Raw genomic sequence first — 27,482 nt, 5'->3', positions numbered from 1 at the left:
AACTGTTTTGCCTTGTTAGCTGAATTAAATTTGTAATTAAAATGGCATTTTTATAGACAGACCTGAAAGCCAGATCAGTGATTATTGCAAAAAAAAGCAGTTACAACTATTTTGATAAAATAATGTACTTAATTCGTGGGTCTTATGGTTGTGGTAGGAATATATTCAGCCGAGGTATAATTACACAAACTCTGAATTCATTAGATTATTTATGACTGTTTTAAATGCAGTGGATTTGACCTTTAATTGTAGAACAAACGGTTTGCTGGTGGTTTGCTTAATTTCAGTTTATGTGACATAAAGATAAACTAGCATAGTGTAGAAAATCATTGTAGCATTTAAACCGCTGTGGAATATAATTTCCATAACCAAAAATATTGTTGTTTCAGCTGTTTGAAGCTGGTGCACAAAACCGAAAAGAAAAGATGCAAAAACAAAATGAAGAACGGGAAGCATAGAAATAGCGCACATAGATAGTACAGATTTACCGCTTCTTAGACTTGCTTTCAAGTAGAATGATAGATATATAACTCACATTTCTATGTGAATTTGGTCGAGTCGCCCCCAAAAGTTACATATTGCCACTTTAAGATGTTTACAACAGAATTGTTGCCTTATTGTGAGAGATTTAACTGCAGACGGTCAAAGGCCATTTTCATTAAGGAAAAAAACAAGACTTTTGACAAGGATGAATGAGATCCAGATAGGTTACTTATAGAGGTGGATTTATCTCTATCCTCTATCTTTGTCTCTCTTTGTCTGTTTCTTTTTCTCTCTCGCTCTCTTTCCATCCATCCATCCCTCTCTCTCGCTATCCTTCCCTCTCTCTCTCTTGCCAAACCTCTCTCTCTCTCCAAATCTCTCTCACACATTCTCTCTACCCCTCTGTCTGTGGCTCCACATGAAAGAGCATGTTGACTGGAGAGAGGGCAGCTGGCGGTCTGAAACAAAAGGAGCCTTCTAGCTGCTCTTAGTCTCTCTTTCAGCTGTCTCTTTTATAGCCCGGGCTCCGGCCTGTTTGTAAATCAAATCTGTCTCACTGGCCATAGAGAAGATGGAATCCGGTTGCCTAGGTTTTATTGTAGAGAAATGCAAAAACTCAGTTAAAGCAGGATGGAGCTGAATCAGGGCCCATGGCAAAAGTTCAATCCCACAATGCACCTGGACTTACATCCCTCTCCGGCTTCTCTATTCTAATCGCCATCTGTAGCCGAATCCACATTTGTGACCGGCCGACCTCAATTCGGTCTTATGTAGCAAAGAAATTTGAAATGGTGTTGGATAAATGTGGAGAATTAGAGCTAGAAAATTATATATCATACACTGCTGTTGAGGAACAATGAGAAAATAATTCTGCTTTGAAAGTTGCTGAACCACTTTTGAGAAAATGGCCCTTGAATAATTTGGTACACCTACTGAGGAGCTCTTCGTTGTCTACACCCATTCAGCATCTTTCACACCCTTGGGCCTCCCGAGTGGCGCAGCGGTCTAAGGCACTGCATCGCAGTGCTAGAGGCGCCACTAAAGATCCGGGTTCGATCTCGGGCTGTGTTGCAGCCGGCCGCGACCAGGAGATCCATGAGGCAGCGCACAATTGGCTTAGCATCATCTGGGTTAGGGGAGGGTTTGGCCGGCCGGGATGTCGTTGTCCCATCGCGCTGTAGCAACTCCTGTGGCATGCCGGGCGCATGCACACTGACACGGTCGCCAGTTGGACGGTGTTTCCTCCGACACATTGGTGCGGCTGGCTCCCGGGTTAAGCGAGCAGTGTGTCAAGAAGCAGTGCGGCTTGGCAAGGACGTGTTTCGTAGGACGTATGGCTCTCAACCTTCACCTTTCCTGTGTCCGTACGGGAGTTGCAGCGATGGGACAAGACTGTAACTACCAATTGGATATCACGAAAAAGGGGTGAAAAAAAATCTAATAACATGCGCCGAATACAACAGGTGTAGACCTTACAGTGAAATGCTTACTTACAAGCCCTTAACCAACAATGCAGTTTTAAGAAAATACCACATAAAAAAGTAAGAGATAAGAATAACAAATTATTAAAGAGCAGCAGTAAATAACAATAGCGGGGCTATATACAGGGGGTACCAGTACAGAGTCAATGTGCGGGGACACCGTTGTCGAGGTAATTGAGGTAATATGTGCATGTAGGTAGAGTTATTAAAGTGACTATGCATAGATAATAACAGAGAGCAGCAGCGTTCTGGGGGGGCGGGGGCAATGCAAATAGTCTGGGTAGTCATTTGATTAGCTGTTCAAGAGTCTTATGGCTTGGGGTAGAAGCTATTTAGGAGTCTCTTGTACCTAGACTTGGTGCTCCAGTACAGCTTGGGTGCGGTAGTAGAGAGAAAAATCTATGACTAGGGTGGCTGGAGTCTTTGACAATTTTTAGGGCCTTCCGCTGACACCGCCTGGTATAGAGGTCCTGGATGGCAGGAAGCTTGGCCCCGCTGATGTACTGGGCCATACGCACTACCATCTGTAGTGCCTTGTGGTCGGAGGCCGAGCAGTTGCCATACCAGGCAGTGATGCAACCTGCCAGGATGTTCTCGATGGTGCAGCTGTAAAACCTTTTGAGGGTCTGAGGACCCATGCCAAATCTTTTCAGTCTCCTGAGGTAGGTTTTGTCGTGCCCTCTTCACGACTATCTTGGTGTGCTTGTTGGTGATGTGGACGCCACGGAACTTGAAGCCCTCAACCTGCTCCACTACAGCCCCGTCGATGAAAATGGGGGCGTGCTCGGTCCTCCTTTTCCTGTAGTTCACAATCATGTCCTTTGTCTTGATCACGTTGAGGGAGAGGTTGCTGTCCTTGCACCACACGGTCAGGTCTCTAACCTCCTCCCTATAGGCTGTCTCATCGTTGTCGGTGATTAGGCCTACCATTGTTGTGTCATCAGCAAACTTAATGATGGTGTTGGAGTCATGCCTGGCCTTGCAGTCATGAGTGAACATGGAGTACAGGAGGGGACTGAGCACGCACCCCTGAGGGGCCCCCGTGTTGAAGATCAGCATGGCGGATGTGTTGTTACCCTTCCTTACCACCTGGGGCCGGCCCTTCAGGAAGTCCAGGATCCAGTTGCAGAGGGAGGAGTTTAGTCCCATGGTCCTTAGCTTAGTGATGAGCTTTAAGGGCACTATGGTGTTGAATGCTAAGCTGTAGTCAATGAACAGCATTCTCACATAGGTGTTCCTTTTGTCCAGGTGTGAAAGGGCAGTGTGGAGTGCAATAGAGATTGCATCATCTGTGGATCTGTTGTTGGGGTATGCAAATTGGAGTGGGTCTAGGGTTTCCGGGATAATGGTGTTGATGTGAGCGATGACCAACCAGCCTTTCAAAGCATTTCATGGCTACAGACGTGAGTGCTATGGGTCGGTAGTCATTTAGGCAGGTTACCTTAGTGTTCTTGGGCACAGGGACTATGGTGGTCTGCTTGAAACATGTAGGTATTACAGACTCAGTCAGGGAGAGGTTGAAAATGTCAGTGAAGACACTTGCCAGTTGGTCAGCGCATGCTCAGAGTACACGTCCTGGTAATCTGTCTGGCCCTGTGGCCTTGTGAATGTTGACCTGTTTAAAGGTTGTCCAGAACAGCTGGTGCTCTCATGCATGTTTCAGTGTTACTTGCCTCGAAGCGAGCATAGAAGTTGTTTAGCTCGTCTGGTAGGCTTGTGTCACTGGGCAGCTCTCGGCTGTGCTTCCTTTTGTAGTCTGTAATAGTTTGCTGGCCTTGCCAAACCACATCTGACGAGCGTCGGAGCCGGTGTAGTACGATTCGATCTTAGTCCTGTATTGAAGCTTTGCCTGTTTAATGGTTCGTCGGAGGGCATAGCGGGATTTCTTATAAGCTTCCGGGTTAGAGTCCCGCTCCTTGAAAGCGGCAACTCTATCCTTTAGCTCAGTGCGAATGTTGCCTGTAATCCATGGCTTCTGGTTGGGGTATGTACAGTCACTGTGGGGACGACATCCCTGATGCACTTATTGATAAAGCCAGTGACTGATGTGGTGTACTCCTCAATGCCATCAGAAGAATCCCGGAACATATTCCAGTCTGTGCTAGCAAAACAGTCCTATAGTTTAGCATCTGCTTCATCTGACCACATTTTTATTGACCAAGTCACTGGTCCTTCCTGCTTCAATTTTTGCTTGTAAGCAGGAATCAGGAGGATAGAATTATGGTCAGATTTGCCAAATGTAGGGCGAGGGAGAGCTTTGTACACCTCTGTGTGTGGAGTAAAGGTGGTCTATAATTTTTTTGCACATTTAATATGCTGATAGAATTGAGGTAAAACTGATTTAAGTTTCCCTGCATTAAAGTGCCCGGCCACTAGGAGCGCTGCCTCTGGTTGAGCATTTTCCTGTTTACTTATGGTGGTATACAGCTCATTGAGTGCGGTTTTAGTGCCAGTATCGGTCTGTGGTGGTATGTAGACAGCTACGAAAAATACAGATGAAAACTCTCTAGGTAGATAGTATGGTCTACAGCTTATCATGAGATACTCTACCTCAGGCGAGCAAAACCTTGAGACTTCCTTAGATATCGTGCACCAGCTGTTGTTTACATAAATGCATAGGCCCCCGCCCCATGTATTACCAGAGGCTGCTGTTCTGTCATGCTGATAGAGTGTATAACCCGTCAGCTGTGTGTTCTTTAGTGTCGTCGTTCAGCCATGACTCGGTGAAACATAAGATATTATACTAATTATACTAAATTTGACTAAATAATAATTCATTCACACCCTCGTAAGCCCCACCCATCTATTTAAGGATTCATATGTGAGGCCATGTGCTTAATAACAGAATGAGTAGTTTAGTAAACAACAAAAGATTTCAAGACTGGAAGTGGTAAAAGTAGTAGCCTACAATAAGGAAAAAATCCAGGTAAAAATACACTTGATCAAGTCCTTGGCCGATACAGAAGGTGTAAACGGTACAGTGAAATGGTTACTTGCATATTTGCATAGTAGCAATATCAAAAATAGAAAATGTCCAGATTAAAATATTTTATAAATATTATATAATTAGGTGATGCTTACCCAGACAAACTTGTCAAAATTGATGGGTTGTGAAAGAAATGCATTAACCACCCACCAGCCACATCTAGCTAAGTGGATGGGTCACCGTTGTCTAGACATGTACACAAGCTTGTTTGGCCAGATGTGTCAAGTCACTCCGGTTCACACTGACCGTGTGCAGAAAGTAGTCACCACAACTTTTTCCCACTGATCTTTGTAGATAGATCCTGCTAAATTCACTGCAGCAATGTTGTTGAGAGCAGTAGCAACACTTTTGCAGTTCTTCATGGCTAACGTTATATTTTTCAAAAAAGCTGCAGTAGCGAGGAGTATCTACACATACTGAGCGGCTCATGTTATAGACAGAAGCGTGCTACTGAACATGGCTGATGAATCCGAACTCTCGGCATGTCTAGCCCATCCATTATAATGGTTAGCGGGAAGGGTCCTGTCTTTTTCCGGTGGCTAATCCAACTAGGCTCATAATTATTCAATTGTATTCATAATTATAGATGGCATGCAAGTTTGTTATTAAGGCACATGAAAGTTCACATGTTCCAGAAGGCATTTCTGCCCAAAAAACACATTTTGATAATAAAAAAATGTAACTTTCAATTGCCTCTCTTGTGAAGTAGTGACGTGCGACATACGCATAGCTTCTTGAAACGGGTCACATTTATGCTTACGTACAGTATTCTCAAAATGGCATATGTAGTTCTATTCTATCTAAGACAAATATGTATTTGTGATGGCCAGATCCACTGCTTGTCAAATCTTCATCATTATTGTCATCATCATCAACATCAACATCACCTCTTTACATTTCTGCTTACTGACACATTTTATGCCAATGTAGAGTATTCTCAAAATCACATCTGTGGTTCGGGGACTGATGTTTGTCGGATATGACCATAGACATCATTACCATTATCATTATTGTTGTCATCATCATGACCGTCATCATCATCATCACGATCATCACCACCATCTACATCAATACCAGCTGGAATGTGTTCAGATTAAATGTAAAAGGTGCTATTGTAAAGAGACGCCCATTGGAGACTGAAAATAATTATTTTGTCTTTTGCATTCAGTATTGATTGTGAATGGCATGCTCTTACACAGTACACTACATGATCGAAGTAAACAGTACAATAATTGTTTGTATGTATGCAAAACCATGAAAACATTAGCTGTTGGGTTTTTCAATTAGCTTTCTTCCAGGCTGAGTTGTATTCATGTGTTAATGAAAGCAATGTTTCTCCTGAAACGTAGGCCTAGATTAATTTTGAGTTCTATATTTGAATAGCTATATTTCCCATAAGGCAGTGTTTTCATAAGGTGGTTTGTTCTGTAATTTAAGTCTTCGGAATGTGTGTGTGCGTGCATGCGTGCTGTCTCGGAGTAGAAGCGAATCACAACGTTGTGTCTGTTCGTATTACTCCAGATAGACATCAATTCAGCATGGAACAACAGCAGCAGGAGCAGGTCAGCCATTAATGACTGTTACTGCCCAGTCCGCTATCATTCTGACTTCCTCTCTCTTTTTAGTGAACTACATTACACAGACCATAGAATTACATATGTATTAGGGTCTGTATGACTCCGACACTCAGCTGATGCTTATTCTCTAAGGCCAAGTCACGTTTTCCCTGGTTGTTTTAGGAATGAAAAAGTACCTTCATTGCCTTGGCACCATAGCAGCACCCACTCGTAGCACGCGCTCCAACAGGTATATCTCCCTGGTCACCCCCAAAGCCAATTCCTCCTTTAGTCATCTTTCCTTCCAGTTCTCTGCTGCCAATGACTGGAACAAACTGCAAAAATCTCTGAAGCTGGAGACTCATATCTCCCTCACTAGCTTTAAGCACCAGCTGTCAGAGCAGCTCACAGATCACTGCACACATCTGTAAACAGCCCATCTATCTACCTACCTCATCCCCATACTGTATTTGTTTATTTATCTTGCTCCTTTGCACCCCAGTATCTCTACTTGCACATTCATCTTCTGCACATCTACCATTCCAGTGTTTAATTGCTATATTGTAATTACTTCGCCACAATGGCGTTTTTATTGCCTTAACTCCCTTATCTTACCTCATTTGCACTCACTGTATATAGACTTTTTGTTTTCTTTGTTCTACTGTATTATTGACTGTATGTTTTGTTTATTCCATGTGTAACTCTGTGTTGTTGTATGTGTCGAATTGCTATGCTTTATCTTGGCCAGGTCACAGTTGCAAATGAGAACTTGTTCTCAACTAGCCTACCTGGTTAAATAAAGGTGAAATAAATAAAAATAAAAATAAATAGTCTTTCCAACAAACGCTGAAAGAAATGATCAGACATGTAATGATAGTGTTTACCTCAAACGTGCCACAATCAATTCCAACGCTAAATAAATAACACACACTGTAATTAACAGATGGACATCATCATTTGCCATGGTGCTGACAGTTATTGCCTATTTTGATGGAATTGCCCCTGCTGTTGCAGTATTGGAGTGGTTCAGGCGTCGTTTTCTCTGTACTGGATGATGAGGGAGGGGGTGGTGGTAGATCCCCAGGTGCAGAAGACTCTCCCATGGAAGAGCCAGTCTGTCAGTTTACCCCCTGGTGAGCAGGTGGATATCGCCTCATTTCTCAGACCTGTCTGCCACTCTCTCGCTCTCTCTCTCTCTCTGGTCAATGGGATCAGCTGTTCTTTCTCTCATCATTGATGATTTTCTGGTAGAGTACTTTGTCCTGATATTTTACTGCATCCCACATTGGGCTAAGAATAAGCATAGGCACACACTTTTACTTGAATGGCAATGCCCTTTAGGCCAATACTATGTTGGCAGTGATTGCGGTGCTCTCTGTACTGTCGGCTACGGTTGGCTATGGGTTTGAGTCATGCTGCTGACGATGACAAAGGCTGTAACCTCACCTCATTCTATCTAGCCCCAGTCTATGGCATAGCACAGGCTCTTAACACTCGCAAATGTCATCTAACCTCTTAGATAACTGTCTGTCCTGTCCTGACACAGTGTTTGCATTCCAAATGGCACCCTATTCCCTATAGGCCCTAGTCTAAAGTAGTGCACTAAATAGGGAACAGTGTGCCATTTGGGACACACCCAGTGTCCTCTGTTCCGGTTGCCAGGCAGGCACTCAGTGAAATGCTATAAACATCAGATCCAGCATGAGCTGAGCTGCATTCACCTCTGCCTCATCACCTCTTTCAAAGAGCAGCTCAATTAAACAATGAGATATCTATCGAGCTCTCCGTAACCCAATACTCCAGGTCCGCTGCCATGGGAGTTTGTTTTTAAATACAAGCCTTTGAAGTAGTCAGTCATTTGGGGACTAGATGTGTTTGAAATTCAAACTTTGAATAACTTTAAGCACAGCCTTGCATTAAAAAACACTGTCTGATAAGTGGTTGGTTGGTTGGTTGGTTGGTTGGAAGAGGGGATAGAGATTAAAGAAGAGTGCGAGAACAATTTGCCTTGGATTGAGGTGACACAGGGCAGAGCCAGATTACATAATTGGAATGGCACTTTTTTTTTCTGGTCTGGATAAAGAGGGTTCAACTCATATTCCATGAGTATCATTTGGATTGTGGTTGTACTGTAGTCAGTGCAGACAACCATCATCCCAGTAGACCCCTGCCTGTCTAACCCCCAGCTCCACTCCACATGGGGTGCCCTGGTGTGACCATGGGTGGTGTTAGGATGGCAGCTACTGTTGGGGGTTAGCTATTGGCCACTGTGCCCTGCTGCCCGCCTGTCATTGGCCCTGCCAGGGCCTGGGGGTCAGTGCAGATTAGAACGTGAAAAGCCTTTCCCAGGGGTGCTGCCTGGCATGGCCAGTTCTGCCCGCCACAGGTCACAGTTCAGTTGTCTAATCAGGCGTAGCCAAAACAACACATTTATCACACACTCCTCTCTGTCCTCCCCCCTCTCTTTCTCGTTCTGTCTATCCTCCGGTTCCCCGGCTGCCAGTGTGCAGCATTGTGTTACACCCTTCCTCCATCTGCTTCTCCTTTCATCCATCCCTCCCTCCTGTCCCTCCTCCCTCTGCCATGCTCTATCTGTCCCACCCTGCACCGTACCTACAGGATGTACCTGTACACAGCACATATTTACCCTAGTGAGAATAGTGTAGCACTATCCCCAAAAGGGCCGTTGTGGGCACTGTTTACCAGTGTACTATCGACCCGGAGAACGGGTAGTCTGGGCCTATTGGTCTCAGCTCTGGGCTTGTGAACTGCCTCAGTAGGGAGAATCACTACCCATGATCCCCCCCCCCCCTTCTGGTACTGCACAAAAATCTAATTTGCATTTGGAGAAAGATGAAGGGATTGGGTCTCCTGGCCCCGTTTGGGTTTCTACAACACCCTGGGTGCCAAATATGTGGAGGGAGGATTGGATTGTCCTGCTTGTATCTTGATCTGGGTAAAGGAGATTTTCAGATTCTCTCTCTCTCTCTAGGAGATTAGTAGTGAGAGAGAGAGAGAGAGAGAGAGAGAGAGAGAGAGAGAGAGAGAGAGAGAGAGAGAGAGAGAGAGAGAGAGAGAGAGAGAGAGAGAGAGAGAGAGAGAGAGAGAGAGAGAGAGAGAGAGAGAGAGAGAGAGAGAGAGAGAGAGAGAGAGAGACAGAGAGACAGAGAGAGAGAGAGAGAATCCCCTGTCTCTGTCCCTTTCTCTATCCCTGCCCATCTCCTTCACCCGTCCCAGGCCCTCTCCCCAGTCCATGCTCCAGCCTCTTTCCCTGTCCTTGTCCCTCTCCCCAGCCACAGCACCTTTCCATGTCCTTGTCCCTCTCCCCAGCCCCAGCCACAGCACCTTTCTCTGTCCTTGTCCCTCTCCCCAGCCCCAGCCACAGCACCTTTCTCTGTCCTTGTCCCTCTCCCCAGCCCCAGCCACAGCCACATCACTTTTCCCTTTCCTTGTCCCTCTCCCCAGCCCCAGCCACAGCCACATCACTTTTCCCTTTCCTTGTCCCTCTCCCCAGCCCCAGCCACAGCACCTTTCTCTGTCCTTGTCCCTCTCCCCAGCCCCAGCCACAGCACCTTTCTCTGTCCTTGTCCCTCTCCCCAGCCCCAGCCACAGCACCTTTCTCTGTCCTTGTCCCTCTCCCCAGCCCCAGCCACAGCACCTTTCTCTGTCCTTGTCCCTCTCCCCAGCCCCAGCCACAGCACCTTTCTTTGTCCTTGTCCCTCTCCCCAGCCACAGCACCTTTCCCTGATACAGTAGTAGTGGTAGGAGCCATGCTCTCAGCAGCAGCACAGTAGTGTTCAGGCAGGATTTATCTCTCTCTGCTCACGCAGCGTGTTGTCTCTCACACTGCATTATTTGTGTGGGTGTTATATAACAGCATGGCTCCTGGCTAACAGACCACCACAACCCCCAGCACCGCACGGCACAGGGAGGGGGAAAGAGCTGTGGGCACAGGGAGAGGGCAGGTACAGTACAATACATTACCTTACAGTGCAGTTAAGTACACTACGTTACTGTATAGTACAAGATAGTGCAAAACAATACAGTACAAAACATCACAGTACAATACAATACTGAACACTTTCACGCTAGCCTAAATTCTGCTGATACTAATGCAACCAGAGAGCACAAAATAACAAAGTCCTGGGTTGATGTCATTTATCTATTTCACTGGGGTCGAGGCTTTTCCCCAGGTGGCCGGAGAGGATACTATTATCTGCTGCTCCCTCCATCCAGATCTGCTGGGAATCTATCAGCCCACTCTTAGAGCCTTAACAACAGAAGAGTCATGGTGGTGCTGGTGCTTATTGCCTGGCTTGCTTTCAGGAGATGGTGTCTGTACTCTGCACCACAGGAGGAGTAGCGCACTGGCAACACGCTGTACTCACTCTCAACCCATATCTACAGTATCTGTATAGAGATATACCAGGCTGTACTCACTCTCAACCCATATCTACAGTATCTGTATAGATAGACCCTGTATAGAGATATACCAGGCTGTACTCACTCTCAACCCATATCTACAGTAACTGTATAGAGATATACCAGGCTGTACTCACTCTCAACCCATATCTACAGTATCTGTATAGATATACCCTGTATAGAGATATACCAGGCTGTACTCACTCTGAACCCATATCTACAGTAACTGTATAGATGACCCTGTATAGAGATATACCAGGCTGTACTCACTCTGAACCCATATCTACAGTAACTGTATAGATAGACCCTGTATAGAGATATACCAGGCTGTACTCACTCTCAACCCATATCTACAGTATCTGTATAGATATAGCCTTTAGAGCCTGTATAGAGCTATACCAGGCTGTACTCACTCTAAACTCATATCTACAGTAACTGTATAGATAGACCCTGTATAGAGATATACCAGGCTGTACTCACTCTGAACCCATATCTACAGTATCTGTATAGATAGACCCTGTATAGAGATATACCAGGCTGTACTCACTCTGAACCCATATCTACTGAAATTGTATAGATAGAGCCTTATATAGCCTGTATAGAGCTATACCAGACTGTACTCACTCTAAACTCATATTTACAGTAACTGTATAGATATAGCCTTTAGAGCCTGTATAGAGATATACCAGGCTGTACTCACTCTAAACTCATATTTACAGTAACTGTATAGATAGAGCCTTTAGAGCCTGTATAGAGATATACCAGGCTGTACTCACTCTAAACTCATATCTACAGTAACTGTATAGATAGACCCTGTATAGAGATATACCAGGCTGTACTCACTCTAAACTCATATCTACAGTAACTGTATAGATAGACCCTGTATAGAGATATACCAGGCTGTACTCACTCTAAACTCATATCTACAGTAACTGTATAGATAGACCCTGTATAGAGATATACCAGGCTGTACTCACTCTAAACTCATATCTACAGTAGTTGTGTAGATAGAGCCTTTAGACCCTGTATAGAGATATACCAGGCTGTACTCACTCTGAACCCATATCTACAGTAACTGTATAGATAGAGCCTTTAGAGCCTGTATAGAGCTATACCAGGCTGTACTCACTCTAAACTCATATATACAGTAGCTGTATAGATAGAGCCTTTAGAGCCTGTATAGAGCTATACCAGGCTGTACTCACTCTAAACTCATATATACAGTAGCTGTATAGATAGAGCCTTTAGAGCCTGTATAGAGCTATACCAGGCTGTACTCACTCTAAACTCATATCTACAGTAGCTGTATAGATAGAGCCTTTAGAGCCTGGATAGAGCTATACCAGGCTGTACTCACTCTAAACTCATATATACAGTAGCTGTATAGATAGAGCCTTTAGAGCCTGTATAGAGCTATACCAGGCTGTACTCACTCTAAACTCATATCTACAGTAGCTGTATAGATAGAGCCTTTAGAGCCTGTATAGAGATATACCAGGCTGTACTCACTCTAAACTCATATTTACAGTAACTGTATAGATAGAGCCTTTAGAGCCTGTATAGAGATATACCAGGCTGTACTCACTCTAAACTCATATCTACAGTAACTGTATAGATAGACCCTGTATAGAGATATACCAGGCTGTACTCACTCTGAACCCATATCTACAGTAGCTGTATAGATAGACCCTTTAGAGCCTGTATAGAGCTATACCAGGCTGTACTCACTCTAAACTCATATCTACAGTAGTTGTGTAGATAGAGCCTTTAGAGCCTGTATAGAGCTATACCAGGCTGTACTCACTCTGAACTCATATCTACAGTAGCTGTGTAGATAGAGCCTTTAGAGCCTGTATAGAGCTATACCAGGCTGTACTCACTCTAAACTCATATCTACAGTAGCTGTATAGATAGAGCCTTTAGAGCCTCTATAGAGCTATACCAGGCTGTACTCACTCTGAACTCATATCTACAGTAGCTGTGTAGATAGAGCCTTTAGAGCCTGTATAGAGCTATACCAGGCTGTACTCACTCTGAACTCATATCTACAGTAGCTGTATAGATAGAGCCTTTAGAGCCCGCATAAAGCTATACCAGGCTGTACTCACTCTGAACCCATATCTACAGTAACTGTATAGACAGAGACTTATAGAGCCTGTATAAAGATGTACCAGGCTGTACTCAATCTAAACTCATATCTACAGTAACTGTATAGATAGACCCAGTATAAAGATGTACCAGGCTGTACTCACTCTAAACCCATATCTACAGTAACTGTATAGACAGAGACTTATAGACCCTGTATAAAGATGTACCAGGCTGTACTCACTCTAAACCCATATCTACAGTAACTGTATAGACAGAGACTTATAGAGCCTGTATAAAGATGTACCAGGCTGCAGGTTACAGTCACTTCAAACCCTATCAAACTACTGTAATGTAACTGTATCAAGCCTGTACAGAGATTTACCAGCATGCAGGTTTCAGTCACATCAATTTACTGTAACTGTAGTCTGGAATAGGGATTTACCAGCCTGAAGGTTAGTCACTCCAAACCCTTATCTACTGTAGCTATAGAGTCTTCACATCACTGCATTAGATTTACCTCCAGCAGCACACACAGAGGAAAATAAAATGCTTACTAACACTGCCCTGGCAGCTCCTAATACAGCACACACACACAAGCTGAGGAGGAGGAGGCAGAAGAGCACTGGTTCCTTTCCAGCAGCAGCCAGCGGCCTCTTTGACAGCATGCCTTTTTTCTCACATTAAGCAGCTAATTAAAAGTCGCTGGATCCCAATCTGCCTTTGTAGTGGGATCTCTTCAAAAGGGCCCGTCGGTTGGAGAGATAGAGAATGAATGGGGACACTGTGGGGAGAACAGCAGAGAACAGCAGTGGTGTGGTGAATTTATGGAAAGGTCGAGAGGGTTGGTAATTAGGTGGCTGGCCTCTGCATCTTATAAAAAGTGGACACAAGCACCCCTTTCTCTCTCTGCTGCTGCTCTGCTCTCTGTCTGAAGAATAGGCAGTTACAGGATGGGGTGTACGGAACTGATCTGAGCGGGCACTGTTAGTGGGATCGTCAAAGAGGAGTAATGACATTCAAACATCTAAATGTGTATATTGTCATGGAGACTATAGTACTATGGATGTAAATGGAGATGGAGAAATGAGCATGGCCAGAGAACATGAGACCTTTCTTCATTAAATGTGTATTATCCTAAGGCCAGGCAGAAAACTCAATTACAGCCAAATATGCTTCCCACAAACTGACCTAGGGGCTGCGGATTTTGTTATTTCAATAATACAGGCTAGAGAGGAGGAAACAGCAAAGGACTACTGCTGCAAATAGATGCCACACATTCAACTCCTGTAAACAATCTTGACCTCGTTTCTTTCCAATTACAAAGTCCTATTTGTGCACAGCATGCATCCTCATCAAATGTGGCTGTATTGGCTACTGTATAGTGGTTTGTGGCTAACTATAGCCTGCATGCTACCAGCTTTGGGTCAGTGTTGATGCTAGTTTGTGCCCTTACTACTTCCATATTATTCTGAGACCAAGTGATCTTCCAAAGTTTGGACCATGTCCCAGATAGCAGAATCATATACTGTGATTATAATTTACAACTTTTTTTAATCACATAATTAGCAAGTATCATTGCAAATCCCAATGTCCAAGTGCTTCCATTCACTGGAGATGTGGAGGTCTCTTTAAGCTTGTACTGTATTATTGATTTGACCTGTTCCTTGTGCTCTATGTAATGCACGGTAGCGGGGTGTGATGCAACAATAACTGATCTTTTTGTCAGTTGTAGTGTTGTTGTGGTTTATACTGTATGCTGGTTATGTGTGGTTACAATAGTATCTAACCAAGCATTTACATAGAGGATACCGGTGATGTTACACTAATACTGATGCTGTTGATGATAACAGTGGGGATATCACCATTATCAATAACTCAACAACTAACACGGCCAATAAAAACAGACCCGTTGCTCAGTGTTGCAGGATAATGATGTGTTGCTCTCTGTGTTTCTGCTTAGTTTTTGTTTATTCCTGTTTTTAATAGTCTCCTAGCTAGCAGAGAGAGTGTGCCATGTGTATGTGTTCACCGTGTGTTCCAATTATCATCCCATTAGTGAGGTTCAGATCCTTTCCTGCTATGTCCACTATACACATTAATGAATCGTTCTCTAACACTAACGAGTAGATGAAAGGAGGGCACCCAGTGGGAAATATGAGGAGGGAGAGGGAGCATACCTGGGATGAGGGCTTGTTGTGGTAATGTGTCCTAAATTGCATCCTATTCCCTATGTAGTGCACTACTTTTGGCCAGAGGCCTATGGAGTAGTGCACTATATAGGGGAAAGGGTGCCATTTGAGACACAGCTTGTATGTTTGTCAGTGGATTCAGTCATAACAGGCTACACTCTAGAATGATACAGTTTGGTATCTGACTCACCCTGCGTTGTCGATGACTCAGATAATATGGAGTGTCTGCCTATATGAGCCACATTCCGTTAGTTTTGTTCACGCTCTCAACAAATGCATCATGCTTTTCAGCGCGTAGTACATACAGGTAACTGCCAAAATAAAGGAAACACCAACATAAAGTGTCTTAATAGGGCGTTGAGCCACCACAAGCCAGAACAGCTTCAATGCACCTTGGCATAGATTCTAAAAGTTTCTGGAACTCTATTGGAGGGATGCAACACCGTTTCTCCACAAGAAACTCCATAATTTGGTGTTTTGTTGATGGTGGTGGAAAACACTGTCTCAAGCAACCCTCCAGAATCTCCAATACATAATTTTCATGCTCATCAAACCATTCAATGATCACTCGTGGGCTGTGGATGGGGGCATTGTCATCCTATAGGGGCATAGTCATGGTAGCCAAAATAATGGCCTGCCCAACATTTTTATACATGACCCTAAGCATGATGGGATGTATCTTCCTTAACTCAGGAACCACACCTGTGTTGAAGCACCTGTTTTCAATATACTTTGTATCCCTCATTTACTCAAGTGTTTCCATTATTTGGGTAGTTACCTGTACATAAATTATAAGTGGATTACCTCATGATATGGTGGAGTTGTGGTAGGCAGCACTGCCTTTGGTGGCCAGAGACAAAGGAATGGTTTGTTGTAGAGTAGACTGATCATTAGAATGCTAAGACTAGAGTTTAATGTTTGTTGTTGTGGCTCTAGATGGGCATTGCAGCTCCGTATTTGCTTTTCGTGTATTTTCATCTCCAGTGAGAGAATACTTGAAGGTTAAGTCTTAGGTGTTTTTATTTCAAAGCTATCGGTATTACTGCTTTTCAGAAGCAACCTTCTCATGAATTGTGTAAACATTGCGTTCCCACAGGCATTTACCCGTATTTGCACATTCCAGTTGACTTTGATGTCGACAATGCATCCCTCTTTCTTTCTCCAGTGGGCCGCCTCCTCATCGAGTTTGCCTCCCAGATGACAATGGAACGAGTGCAGAAGGAGAACCCCAACGTGACGGAGGGGGGCAAGTACACCCCACCGGACTGCCGCACTAAACAGAAGGTGGCTATCATTATCCCGTTCAGACACAGAGACAACCACCTCAAGTACTGGCTGCACTACCTGCATCCCATCCTACGACGGCAGAAGATCGACTACGGCATCTATATCATAACCCAGGTCAGTGTTTAGGATCAACTGATTTAGGATCCACTTCTTCTACCCTGGACCTACTGTAACTTTAACTATCAATAGATATTAGCCACACAACAAAGTGGGCCATTGAACCATAGATATTATGGCATTATAATGCTGTGCCTCACTACCTTTTCCAGTACGAGATGAATGATAATCCAATGCACGCTGCTGTTTCATCCTTGTCCGTCCACTGAGTGACACATTCCATTCCCAAAACACTTCAAGAGAGGTCAAAGGAGCTTCTTATTCATGTAGGGGCAGGATCGTTCAACTTCAAGTGCCCCAGCCCCTCCATGTCCACCCCTGTTCACCATGAGACAATAGAAGTGTCGTACAATTACACCATTCAGGGGAGGATGCTGGGTAATGTGCTCTGATGTCCTCCGTCAGTCCTTCCAGTAGGTGCAGCACCCTAGTTACTCCCTCTGTGGAACAGGCGGTTTGGTTCCGCCTGCTCAGCTCAGCCCAACGTGTCTCTTGATTTATGTCCCAGGCTTTCATATCTCCGTTATTATCCATGTCAGAGGCCTCATCTTCTCTATCATTAATGCTGCGCTGGTTCTTCTTCTGCACTGGGAACAGAGAAGCAGAAAAGAAGAGTATGTGCGTGCATGCAATGCATTTGTTTCCCCTTTCATTTCCATCCGGTCTATTCTCCCTGAACAGCTACTGTAGCTGTAGCTATTGTACTGTGAAAAGCAAGGCTATTATTTAGGCTATGCAAATGTTTGGATGATGAGCAGAACAGAGTTATTTTCACAGTCTTGTGTTTGTTGACCCATAATTAAGGGTGACCTGCCTGTTTGGTTTTGGACTAGTTTTAGACACTGTGGGAATTCTTATCTAGCCTAATAAGTGGACTTTGCAGATCACCATTTGAGCTGTCAGATGCTGGAAGCACATAACAGTATCCAAGCAGCATATGTATATTAAATATAATGTAATCCGTTTCATATAGAGTTCATTTCCATTAGCAACAGTGACAAAGTAAAGTCCCTCACTCCCAGAGGATTGACTCACCAAGACACCAACCAGCAGCTGCAGGGAAAGCTTTGATTCTTTTTTTATTTTCTGTTGATTACATTTTTGTAGACTCATTTATTGGTACACTCTTAAATTAAACGTGCTATCTAGAAGGTTCTTCGGCTGTCCCCATAGGAGAACCATTTGAAGAACCATTTTTGGTTGCAGGTAAAACACTTTTGGGTTCCATGTAGAACCCTTTCTACAGAGGTTTCTACATGGAACCCAAAAGGGTTCGGTCTGGAACCAAAAAGGGTTCTACTATGGGGACAGCCGAAGAACCCTTTTGGAACTCTTTTTTCTAAGAGTGTAGTTGCGTCTCTGGTTTGTGACTTTATGTGTTTTTGAAATAAAGCCTAAAACGACCTGTCCCTCCAAATTAGTGTTTTGTGATATATCTGACTTTTGTTTTTGTGCAACATAATTACCATTGTGACTAAGCTCAGTATTGAGCCTGAGAGAGCTAGGAAATACTGTCTGTGTACCATGTACTAAAATACTTATAACCACTAGGCTAAGAAGTAATCACATTTTCCTTTAGATTATTTCATTAACCTATATCATGTTATTTCAAAAGAGAATTTTGAATGGGAGTAACGAGTGTGTTGATATAACGGTAATATTATCAAAATTCTGTTTTCAATCGGGATAGTACTGTATGATTCAGTGCAATACCTATCACAACATTCAAAATATCAGAATTGGTTAAATAACGTTATGCATGCCAACATATAAGGCAAGAATTAAAAGTAGGCAAAGTTATGGTGTCAGGCGAAATAATAGTTCTCAAATGTTTTACCATTGGAACATTTGATGTACAGTCACATTCACCTTGGTTGTCTGAAGCATGCTGTAGAGTTCACAGCTGGCGATGCCTCGTCATGATTGGTTATTATATTGGTTACAACTCAAATCTCTTTAAAAGAGTCTTCTAACAACCCAATGAAAGCCTATAGCCGACATAACAAAACAAGATGTTTACAATCAATATTGTTTTGATAATAAAATTGTTTAATTGAAACTTAAATAAACAGTTCCCAGAATCATATATAGGCTGCAAAAATCCTACATTTAATTTAATTTGCAAATATATTCCATTCATCACTTGAACGAAAGCCTCAATTAGCCAACAAATAAAGCTAAAACAACGCAGGGCTGTAAAGGCAGAAGTATCTTGTTTTTTGAAAATCAAGTGTAATTGCACCATTGTATTTACCCATGTTCTCTCTCAACTCTGGGACCACCCGCCAGCTGATTTTCTTGCCCGATGCAGGACTCTAAACATTCACACATAGTCTAATAGCAGTTCACAATGCACTAGCAAGGTGTGAGAATACTGTAAATACTGATGATACCTGATGGTAAAAGCGTGTTGTTTAAAAAAATATATAATAATTGGTACAGTATGGTACGTTCACCTGACACAATACTAAAATTTGAAATATCTAACTGAATATCACAGACCTGATTTGCCCTAAAGAAAATGCATCAACCCCCTACAAATATGTCAAGTTATTATAATCCACATAATAATCAAAACAACCTCATAATAAGTCATGATTTATATACTGTAAAATACAGTATTTTTTCATCAACATCTTTGTATTTTTGTGAATAAAATAATGATAAAAAGACTAGATGAAGTAGATGTGCTCAAAATGCCTCTAGTGCTTCAAATGAGCATTAACGTCAAGCACCGCGACTCGCCGACGCGTATCGAACAGCATACCGCACACTATATGTAGTATGACACAACTTTTAAACGAGGAACCACTGTACACATCATGGCAGTTTTATTTCCTAGGTCAACTCTCTACATATGGCTCAGTCAGATAGTGAGTGCTGCTCTAGAATTGTTACTATAAAAGGGGCTTCACACCATGGCTGCACTGGGATCTACTCCCTCCCACAACAACGCAACCAGAGGAGGAGGGAGAGAAGCCTTGACAATCACAAGGCAACCAGAGACCAAGGATACAAGGGATTTTGACTCACTAATCGCATCCACACCGTTCTGCTGCTGCCATTTCAACTATCTTATCCTCCTCTCTCGTAGGAGGACACTTTATCCATCACGCGCACCAGAGTCTTAAATGATTGTAAGTCGGAGCCTTTTACTCAGAGCGGTGGGGAGGAAGCAGAGCAGTAGGGAGGAAAACGGGATAATTTCCCAGTTTATCATGCTTGCAGATCATTTCTGCCATGTCCTATGAGTCAAAACAGTTGTTTAAGGGAAATTCACCAGAGACAGAGAGATATCTTCTCCAGCTGCCACACCCGGGCCAGAAGCCGTAGTGCTTATTCAGTACCAGCTCTGTCACTCAGTAGAAGAGAGGGTCTACTCTGCTCTGCTCCTAATCTGATTCTGAACATGTGAACTCTTCCAGGAGATGCACAGACACAGTGCTTCAACCCCATTACTGTGCAATGAGCTTAGGCATCACATCATGGCATCATAGCGTCACATGACAGGGCATCACCCATCACATGTAGCCTAAAATGACCAGTGGGATAACAAATGGGGGAAAGCCTGGCAGACAGATACATAACCCTCCCTGTTCACCCAGTGGACTCCTACCTGATCTCAGATAGACTCAGCAGTGTATTCATAACTTACCAAGGACACTAAGGACAGCCAGCCATTGGACAGCCATAGCTACTGTTATAACAATATGTTCTACGTGGGCGGCTGGACGTGGTGTCCGTGGTTCTGGTGGGGTCTGAGTCTAGCTGCTGCAGAGCTGTAACACCTGCCAGGAACCAACGCCAACGTTTGCCTGTCGCCCCCATGATGCTCATCATGTTCACTGGAAGGAGGCCCAGATTGGGGGACTAAAAAAGGAACACTTAATATTGCTGGCGGTGCTGTTAACATGCTGTTGAAAAGAGGAAAGGAAGATGCTATCTACAGTCACTGGAGAATATATGTTAGGTTAGATTCCATTTTCATCTAGATGATTAGAAACAATACCATATGACGTAACATAATGATATCATAATTAGTGTTTAATCATAATCTTTAAGTATCACAACATGCGTGACAGAACAGAGTGTGACAGCTGATCTACAAAGCAGCGGTGGAGTGATTGATTCTGTGCTGTCTCATCTGATGCCTCCGTGATCAGCACTAGCTGGCTGGCTGGGACGTGTGTGTTAGAGAGGGGGTGTTGGTCACACAGACTAAAGCCTGCAGTCACAGAGGATGCTGCTTGTCCAAGTGGTGACATGGAGATTGCTTGGAGCCTTGGATAGAGATCATATGAGATTCATTTCAATACTTGTATCAGAAGACATGCATAATCACTTGAATGATATAACTTAAATCCCCATTTCCAAAAACACAGTATGGTGCCCATGCTAGAACAATCAAAGTATGCTTTAACTACCTGCATGATTTGCAAATTATTCATAGTAATTACAATTTACAAGTACTGCAATTTGCTGAGGGCTTTATGTGTGCTGCCCTCTATGTTATCTAAGCTGAGGCTACAGGCTGAACTCCTCGTGATTATCAACACATGACATGGTTATCTCTCCCCCCTGAGATGGTGAGGTCATCAGAGGCAGATTACTTCATATCAGTATCATAATGGAATGGACCTTGACACTTTTAGCATTTCAAAAGAATGGAGCCTTATAGACGGGTAGGTTGTTTAGCAACAAAACCCATGTGCGCGCCACTATGTTTGGTCTCCAATGTTTATTGAAAACATAAATAGATTTGCACAATGAGCAAATACATCATTACAGTTGTTGGTTAGATAGCTAGTGATTGTTTTTGCCATATTAGCATAGACGTGGCATCAGTCAAAACATCTCTAAACAAGTCATGGTATAAAGAACAATATGAAACTAACTGAAACAAGCCAACTACAATTCCTCACATGGAAGCTTCTTGTCATTTTCGCTAGCTATCTGGCCACACAGAATCACCACAACACACGGACTGCTGACCCATTGAAGCGTGCACATCGTTTTTGTGACGTTGTCAGCTAACCCATCTATTACAAAAAGTGTCAGTTATTTTGTCTCTAGTCTCTATCTATTGTTCCTGTTCCCAAGAAAGCTAAGGTAACTGAGCTAAACGACTATCACCCCGTAGCACTCACTTCCGTCATCATGAAGTGCTTTGAGAGACTAGTCAAGGATCATATCACCTCCACCCTACCTGACACCCTAGACCCACTCCAATTTGCTTACCACCCCAATAGGTCCACAGACGCAATCGCAATCACACTGCACACTGCCCTAACCCATCTGGACAAGAGGAATACCTATGTGAGAATGCTGTTCATCAACTACACCTCAGCATTTAACACCATAGTACCCTCCAAACTTGTCATTAAGCTCGAGAACCTGGGTCTCGACCCCGCCCTGTGCAACTGGGTCCTGGACTTTCTGACGGGCCGCCCCCAGGTGGTGAGGGTAGGAAACAACATCTTCACCCCGCTGATCCTCAACACTGGGGCCCCACAAGGGTGCATTCTCAGCCCACTCCTGTACTCCCTGTTCACCCATGACTGCGTGGCCATGCACGCCTCCAACTCAATCATCAAGTTTGCAGATGACACTACAGTGGTAGGCTTGATTACCAACAGCGACAAGACGGCCTACAGGGAGAAGGTGAGGGCCCTCGGAGTGTGGTGTCAGGAAAATAACCTCACATTCAACTTCAACAAAGAAAAGAACTCCCGGGTGGCGCAGTGGTCTAGGGCACTGCATTGCAGTGCTAGCTGCGCCACCAGAGTCTCTGGGTTCACGCCCAGGCTCTGTCGCAGCCGGCCGCAACCGGGAGGTCCGTGGGGCGACGCACAATTGGAATAGCGTCGTCCGGGTTAGGGATGCACTCTACTGTAAGTCGCTCTGGATAAGAGCGTCTGCTAAATGACTAAAATGTAAATGTAAAAGGAGATGATCGTGGACTTCAGGAAACAGCAGAGGGAGCACCCCCCTATCCATCGATGGAACAGTAGTGGAGAAGGTGGAAAGTTTTAAGTTCCTCGGCATACACATCACGGACAAACTGAAATGGTCCACCCACACAGACAGCGTGGTGAAGAAGGCGCAACAGCGCCTCTTCAACCTCAGGAGGCTGAAGAAATTTGGCTTGTCACCAAAAACACTCACAAACTTTTACAGATGCACAATCGAGAGCATCCTGTCGGGCTGTATCACCGCCTGGTACGGCAACTGCTCCGCCCACAACCGTAAGGCTCTCCAGAGGGTAGTGAGGTCTGCACAACGCATCACCGGGGGCAAACTACCTGCCCTCCATGACACCTACACCACCCGATGTCACAGGAAGGCCAAAAAGATCATCAAGGACAACAACCACCCGAGCCACTGCCTGTTCACCCCACTATCATCCAGAAGGCGAGGTCAATACAGGTGCATCAAAGCTGGGACCGAGAGACTGAAAAACAGCTTCTATCTCAAGGCCATCAGACTGTTAAACAGCCATCACTAACATTGAGTGGCTGCTGCCAACATACTGACTCAAATCTCTAGCCACTTAATAATACAAAATTGGATGTAATAAATGTATCACGAGTCACTTTAAACAATGCCACTTTATATAATGCTTACATAACCTACATTAATAATCTCATATGTATATACTGTACTCTATACCATCTACTGCATCTTGCCTATGCCGTTCGGCCATCGCTCATCCATATATTTATATGTACATATTCATTCCTTTACACTTGTGTGTATAAGGTAGTTGATGTGAAATTGTTAGATTACTTGTTAGATATTACTGCATGGTCAGAACTAGAAGCACAAGCATTTCGCTACACTCGCATTAACATCTGCTAACCATGTGTATGTGACCAATAAAATGTTATTTTATTTTGATTTGATGAGCCTTTAGGTATCTTTCCTTGACCCAAGTAGTACAGAAGTTCAAGCCCCCCCCCCCCCCCCCCCCATAAGATGTCATCATAATCTTCAGGCAGACTTAAGAAATCTCCTGATAACCTGCTCAGACTAAAGAAAGGCTTATCCCTCTCTTTATTGGTGTGTTTTCCTCCTCAGGTCTAATAACCCAGTGTGGGATTGTGATACACTCTTCATCTGGCACACTTTTCTCTCTCCACTGGTATGAAGAAGCAGAAAAGGAGGTTTGTGCAATTGACCAAGGAATAGGATATTGATCCTATGAGCAACTATTTCGGCCCTCTGTGACTGTGTGTTCCTGTGTGTTCTGAAAACCACTCGTACTGTTTTGCAGAGCGGAGAGCAGACAGTGTAAAGTTACTTGCGTTACACTCTACGACCAAGCGAAACAGGCAGCCAGTCTGACTCTGAACTGGGCTGTTCATAACTGGAGTGCAGAGTATTACACAGAAGTCTCTGTTCAGAGTAGAGAGGAAGGAGAGGGAAAGAGGTGAATCATTCTCAAAGATGACAGGGAACGAACATTTGGAATGATTGGTGGGGTGGAGTAGGAGCAAGCACAATATTACTACACTGAAGACCGAGGATGTCTATCAGTCTTTTAATATAGAAGAGAAAGGCCAATGACTTGATGATGATGTACGTTGGTACCCATTTGTTTGGAAAAAGTCCCATAGAGAGCTGATGTACACTATTGCCATATGCTGCATTAATAAAGAGGTAATTGAGGTTTTATTTTATTGGCTGAGCTCTTAGGTCCCAACCTCTCTGATTCGGTGCGGTTGGGTTAAATGCGGAAGACACATTTCAGTTGTATTCATTCAGTTGTGCAACTGACTAGGTATCCCCTTTTCCTTTCCCTTTCTCTTAGATGTCCATTAGGACTCAGAGTGTTATTTACCACTTCTTCCCATTAAAGGCAGAACGCAGAGAGAGAGAAAAACAGTCCTCAAGGTTTAGTCGACAACCATAAAATAAATGGACTTACAGCTCAATGAACATGGTAGATGATCATAAAGTGGTAGTCTCAAGACAACACTTTTCTTGTGTAACCGGGAATCTTAAGGATGACTACATGTGGATACCATTAGATGTGGTAGTCAAGTGATAAATAAAGTAAAATATAAACTACGTATGTTCAAGGGATCATGATTTAGCCTATAACACGACTCAGGAGTGCAAGCGCAAGTGCAAGCTAGCTAGCTAAATTGCCATACATGTTTAATGCTTTTCGACGTGTCCCCAAATTAATGTCATTGGTTCAGAGTTTGTTTTGATATTTTAACCTGCGTGTCGTGATCGCGTTTGGTGTGGGGGGGAAATACATTTATGCACAATAGCGCACGATGGCGCACGCGCGCAGCCGGTTTGGGTTCCGTGTAAGTATTAGCATTTTCCATTTAGCTAACTACATAAATGACTTAATGAATCCTGTCGCTTCGCACTATGAATTTCAGGTTCTCTCTTTCTCTCTTTTGGGTTGAAATGTCATGATATTTATACAGTGCCTCTTTTGTTATATACAATCTCGCCCCTCTCTCTGTGTCTGACAGCCTCGATATTCAAGAGACAAGGAAAATCCTGCCCAATTCCCATGACATTGACAAATCACCGTAAAACCTGGTGAAAATGTCATTCATATTCCAAGGTGATTCATTCGTCCTGCCTCCAATTTCTAATATTAATATTATTTGGGTTGCCTGTTCTCTGCCAAGCCAGCAATCCTTATCAGAGGCAGGATAGAAGCCACTCGGAGTGACAGCAAACCATAGCATGCTGATGGTGCTGGGGCTTTGTGTAAGCCGGGAGTAAACTTAATTGATTCTGTAATAAACCTTCCAACAATTCTCTCACTCTTTCAACGACGAGGCCTTGAATCAATCCCTCCTCAATTGTTAATCTATTAAGCCCGTCATAAATAAAACATAATGGAAGGAAACATATTATATTACGTCCCTGTAATGCCAATGGTTGTGGAGTGTAATTCCAAGGATAGGCAAGATTAAACATTGCATACTGGCTGGTACTCCTGCTGTCTTTGTATTGTTGGAAGGGTACTTGTGCTCTCTCTTTCTCTCTCTCTCTCTCTATTTCTCTCCCACCTCTATCTGAGAATGTCTAAAATAATCCTTAGCACAGCGTGCTTTGCTGGGAGGACGTCTCTCTCACTCTCTGGTGTGGTGCAGGATTGTATTTCTGCACCACTGCTAAAGCTTGAGGACTCTAGAATCGCAGCGACAGTGAGATAAAATATTGACCTGCCAACAGCAGAAAACCCATATAATATGTTAAACACTCCATGGAAGGAACTAGGCCAAATGTAGTGTCAGAACTATGTCCTGTATACAGTGCATTATCAGCGCCCTCAAATGAATAACATCCAAACAACCTCCATTCAAATCAACACATATAGTGTTGAACAAACACTCCTTGTGATAATATACAGAATGTACAGTATAGCGGTGGAGTTAGACAATCAAATTCATGGTAGAGGTGGGAAAGAAAACTCCATATCTAATCTGTGAGAAAAAGCTCTCCTGTCAATAGAGCTTTTCAGTTCTCAGCTAAAATGATTCATATTATTGATTGGTGTAGTATCAGATATTGTTATTCTCAAGGACTCCCTAGCCTGACGTTTCTGTTTTCAGGGCTGAAGCTCTATGTGGCTCTCATGAAAAATTAAATAGACCACCGGGAAGTGCATCTTGTCAAGATGTTCGACACGTCCTTCAATCTCAATGCCTTTCAGCTTTCTTCCCTCACACCCCTGTGACCTCTCTGGTCTCTTAATACTAAATTACACAGTTTGTTTCTGGGCAATAAAATCTAAATCATTTCATCAGGAGACAGATACAGTAGAGAAACTCAATTTGTCTTCGACCACTACAACTCATTGATTACATTTTAAAAACATAGCCTGAACAGACTTTGACAGACCTACCTAGAACTTAGTAGAGTAGTAGTGTGTTAAAGTTTCTATCAAATATCCTCTTCCATGACATGTTCTTATTATTGAGGGAATGTCAGGTCACAACCTATATACTGTACTTCCACGACAGTCTAGAGGCTTCACCACCGGGGTATAGAGAGCCTGCCTCTTGCAAACTCAATGAAACCTGACTCTGCAATTACAAGCCGCTGGAGTGGAACACGGCTAATCGTGAGTAACGGACGTCTGGCACCTTGACCCCCTGAAGCCAGTTCAATCAGCCGCTAGGTGCTAACGCTAGTCCACGCCATGCAGCCAAGAGGGGTGGGGGTGAGATGAGCTATGACCTGTGGGCGTCAGCACAATCACATCACTGTGTATGCAGGGCTGGTCCAGTCGGCAGCGCTCAACCCTGACCATGTAATGGGCTGTCCTTCAAAGAAGAAAGGTCCCGTGGGTGTGTCTCTCCCCCTTTATCCCCCTTTCTCTCCTCTCTCCTAATCTCCCTCTCCTCTCTCTTTCCCTCCTCTCCCTCTCCACCGCGCCAGCCTCCGAGCTTATCGGAGTGCCAGTCAGGGACGGACAAGGCTACTCGCCCCCTGGATCCAACACAGCCTTCCTAATCCATCATGCACCAGCAGAGGTGAAAGGGAGAGGAGAGCAGAAGAGAGGAGGAGAGCCCTTTACTCTATTCACTCATCACGCTCTCAGGGTCTCAGGGACTGTGTCCCCAAATGACACCCTGTTTCCTTTTATAGTGCACAACTTTTGACCAGGACCCATAGGGATCTGGTCAAAAGTAGTGCACTATATATGGAATAGGGTGCTATTTGGGACACAAGCAGGATCTGGCCTGCTATGCCACAGCTTGATGGTCGGTAGTCCTGAAATGAGAACATGAGTCACAAATATCAAGCAGTAATGGAAATTGACTGTCAGGAATAACCAGTGACTGACTGTGATAGTAGGGTGTCTGTTGGACTTTGTGGATATTGAGAATGAGGA

General features: G+C 43.9%; 1 protein-coding gene across 2 annotated transcripts in view; it reads left to right on the top strand.

The window, feature by feature from the left end:
* The window catches only part of LOC139550783 (beta-1,4-galactosyltransferase 2-like), a 134,951-nt gene that overhangs the window by 63,475 nt on the left and 43,994 nt on the right, over positions 1–27,482 (top strand). For both annotated transcript variants that reach the window (XM_071361937.1, XM_071361938.1), the window contains exon 3: positions 16,371–16,606. In XM_071361937.1, coding sequence (XP_071218038.1) covers positions 16,371–16,606 — 236 coding nt within the window. The remainder of the gene's footprint in view (positions 1–16,370; positions 16,607–27,482) is intronic.

This window comes from Salvelinus alpinus, chromosome 23 (assembly GCF_045679555.1).
Source record: "Salvelinus alpinus chromosome 23, SLU_Salpinus.1, whole genome shotgun sequence".
Taxonomy (NCBI): Eukaryota; Metazoa; Chordata; class Actinopteri; order Salmoniformes; family Salmonidae; genus Salvelinus; species Salvelinus alpinus.
This window is presented reverse-complemented; position numbering and strand designations above follow the sequence as displayed.